Source organism: Penaeus monodon, chromosome 32 (genome assembly GCF_015228065.2).
Source record: "Penaeus monodon isolate SGIC_2016 chromosome 32, NSTDA_Pmon_1, whole genome shotgun sequence".
In the NCBI taxonomy this organism is placed as follows: Eukaryota; Metazoa; Arthropoda; class Malacostraca; order Decapoda; family Penaeidae; genus Penaeus; species Penaeus monodon.
In genome coordinates this window covers 7,624,978-7,626,528 of record NC_051417.1, presented here as the reverse complement: position 1 = coordinate 7,626,528, position 1,551 = coordinate 7,624,978, and the positions used below count along the sequence as shown (strand labels likewise).

The 1,551-nt window shown below is 43.4% G+C and overlaps 2 protein-coding genes across 2 annotated transcripts in view; one reads left to right on the top strand and one right to left on the bottom strand.

Annotated features, from left to right (window-relative positions):
* Positions 1 to 8: 8 nt before the first annotated feature.
* LOC119593429 (crustacyanin-A2 subunit-like) lies at positions 9 to 822 on the bottom strand. Its single transcript, XM_037942360.1, has 3 exons — positions 684 to 822; positions 353 to 569; positions 9 to 245 (listed from the first exon to the last, which is right to left on the bottom strand). Exons 1-3 carry the CDS (start codon positions 804 to 806, stop codon positions 13 to 15), a joined length of 573 nt encoding a protein of 190 aa, XP_037798288.1. The 5' UTR covers positions 807 to 822; the 3' UTR covers positions 9 to 12.
* Positions 823 to 1,138: 316 nt separating this feature from the next.
* Positions 1,139 to 1,551, top strand: part of LOC119593420 (crustacyanin-C1 subunit-like) — a 1,292-nt gene continuing 879 nt past the window's right edge. Inside the window, exons 1-2 of the mRNA XM_037942351.1 lie at positions 1,139 to 1,278; positions 1,398 to 1,482. Coding sequence (XP_037798279.1) covers positions 1,141 to 1,278; positions 1,398 to 1,482 — 223 coding nt within the window. The 5' untranslated portion in view covers positions 1,139 to 1,140. The remainder of the gene's footprint in view (positions 1,279 to 1,397; positions 1,483 to 1,551) is intronic.

Here is a 1,551-nt window from a genome sequence, read left to right as displayed (position 1 = left end):
AACTGTAACGAATTAAGCTCTGTAGACACATTCGGCCGTATGAGCAACGTCATTGAATAAGGCGAAGTCGACTCCATTCTTGCGGAAGACGGAGGCGCACTTGTCGCTGGCTGGACCGGACGTCTGTGGGGTGCGGGAGAAGACGAAGCCGAACTCGGACTTGTAGCCGTTCCAGTCGATGCAGGAATACACGCACGAGTACGTCTCGTAGTCGGTCTCGATCACTTCATAGGGAGCGGCGAAAACTAAAACAAAAGGAAGAGCTTATTAGTCGATGATTTAGTAGACAATATCAATTCTATTTTCCCCAATGCAAACAACATGCATTGTAAATGATACGGCAGAAACGTACCGGTAGGGAAATCAATGAGCATGTGAGCAGCTGGGAAGTCCTTTGTGGGGTAGATCTTGCCCTCCAGTCTCAGGTACTCGTTGTTGGGGCTGAATCCAGCTGTGGTCACCTTAAAGCCGTAGTCAGAGTCAGAGTAGTCGTAGTTGGAGTGGATGCAGCGAGTGTATGGCTGGTAAGCGTTGTCGATGATTTGGGTCTGATACCACCGGCCGGAGTACTGTGGGGGAAAAAGAAATAAGGTTGAAACATGTAGATTCCTTCAAATTATGAAGAGGACTATATTAAAACCAATAAAAGTATATAACATATACAAAAGAATACGAGTATTTACCCTGCGAAGATCGAACTTGTCTTGGTTGGCCACTTTAGCGCATTTTCCAGGTACAACGAAGTCTGGGATGCCGTCAGCAGCGACAAGAGCCACGAGGGTAGCAGCTACGAGTGTGGTGAACATGATGGTTTTTCAATTGTGTTCCTTGCAAGAGTTCCTGGCGTTCTTATATCCCATTTTCGTGGGCGGAGCTTTGATGGTCAACCTCTGTTGTCAGTTTCGACTTATATTATTTGTTTTCTTTCTGCTGTATTATCAATGTTACTTTTTGTACCTTCACACTGGTATCAGAGAAAGGTATTACTGATAAATAAAATGCATTATCATCTTTGTTCTGCGTTAATTCGCAATGTAATCTAACAGTCTGGAAACACCTTGAAACCTCATCTCCGGAGCCGTAAGCACGGTCGGATTATATAAGGCAGCAGCCGCTCATGATACGGCAGAAGTGATCACCATGAATGCATCTCTGTTCTTCCTTGCTGTTGTATCAGCCGTCGCTGCTGACAAGATCCCCGACTTCGTCGTTCCAGGAAGATGTCCTGCGGTGGACGAGAAATCACTCTTCGATGAACAGATTCCTAATCATCCTAAGGTATGTAAAACTTACATCGAGTTTATTAATTATGCAGTTATATGATATAATTTAGCAATGCAATATTTACAAATAAATTTTGATACTAGAAATACAGTGATGGTTCTTTCCTGTTTCAGTATGCTGGTGTTTGGTACGAAATTGCCCTCACAAACAACCCATACCAACTCCTCCAGCAGTGCGTCCGCAACGAATATTCTTTTGGTAAGATGGATTTTTATTATATGGACACTTCTAATGTTGATATGTAACCTGTAATTTACTCATCTGATT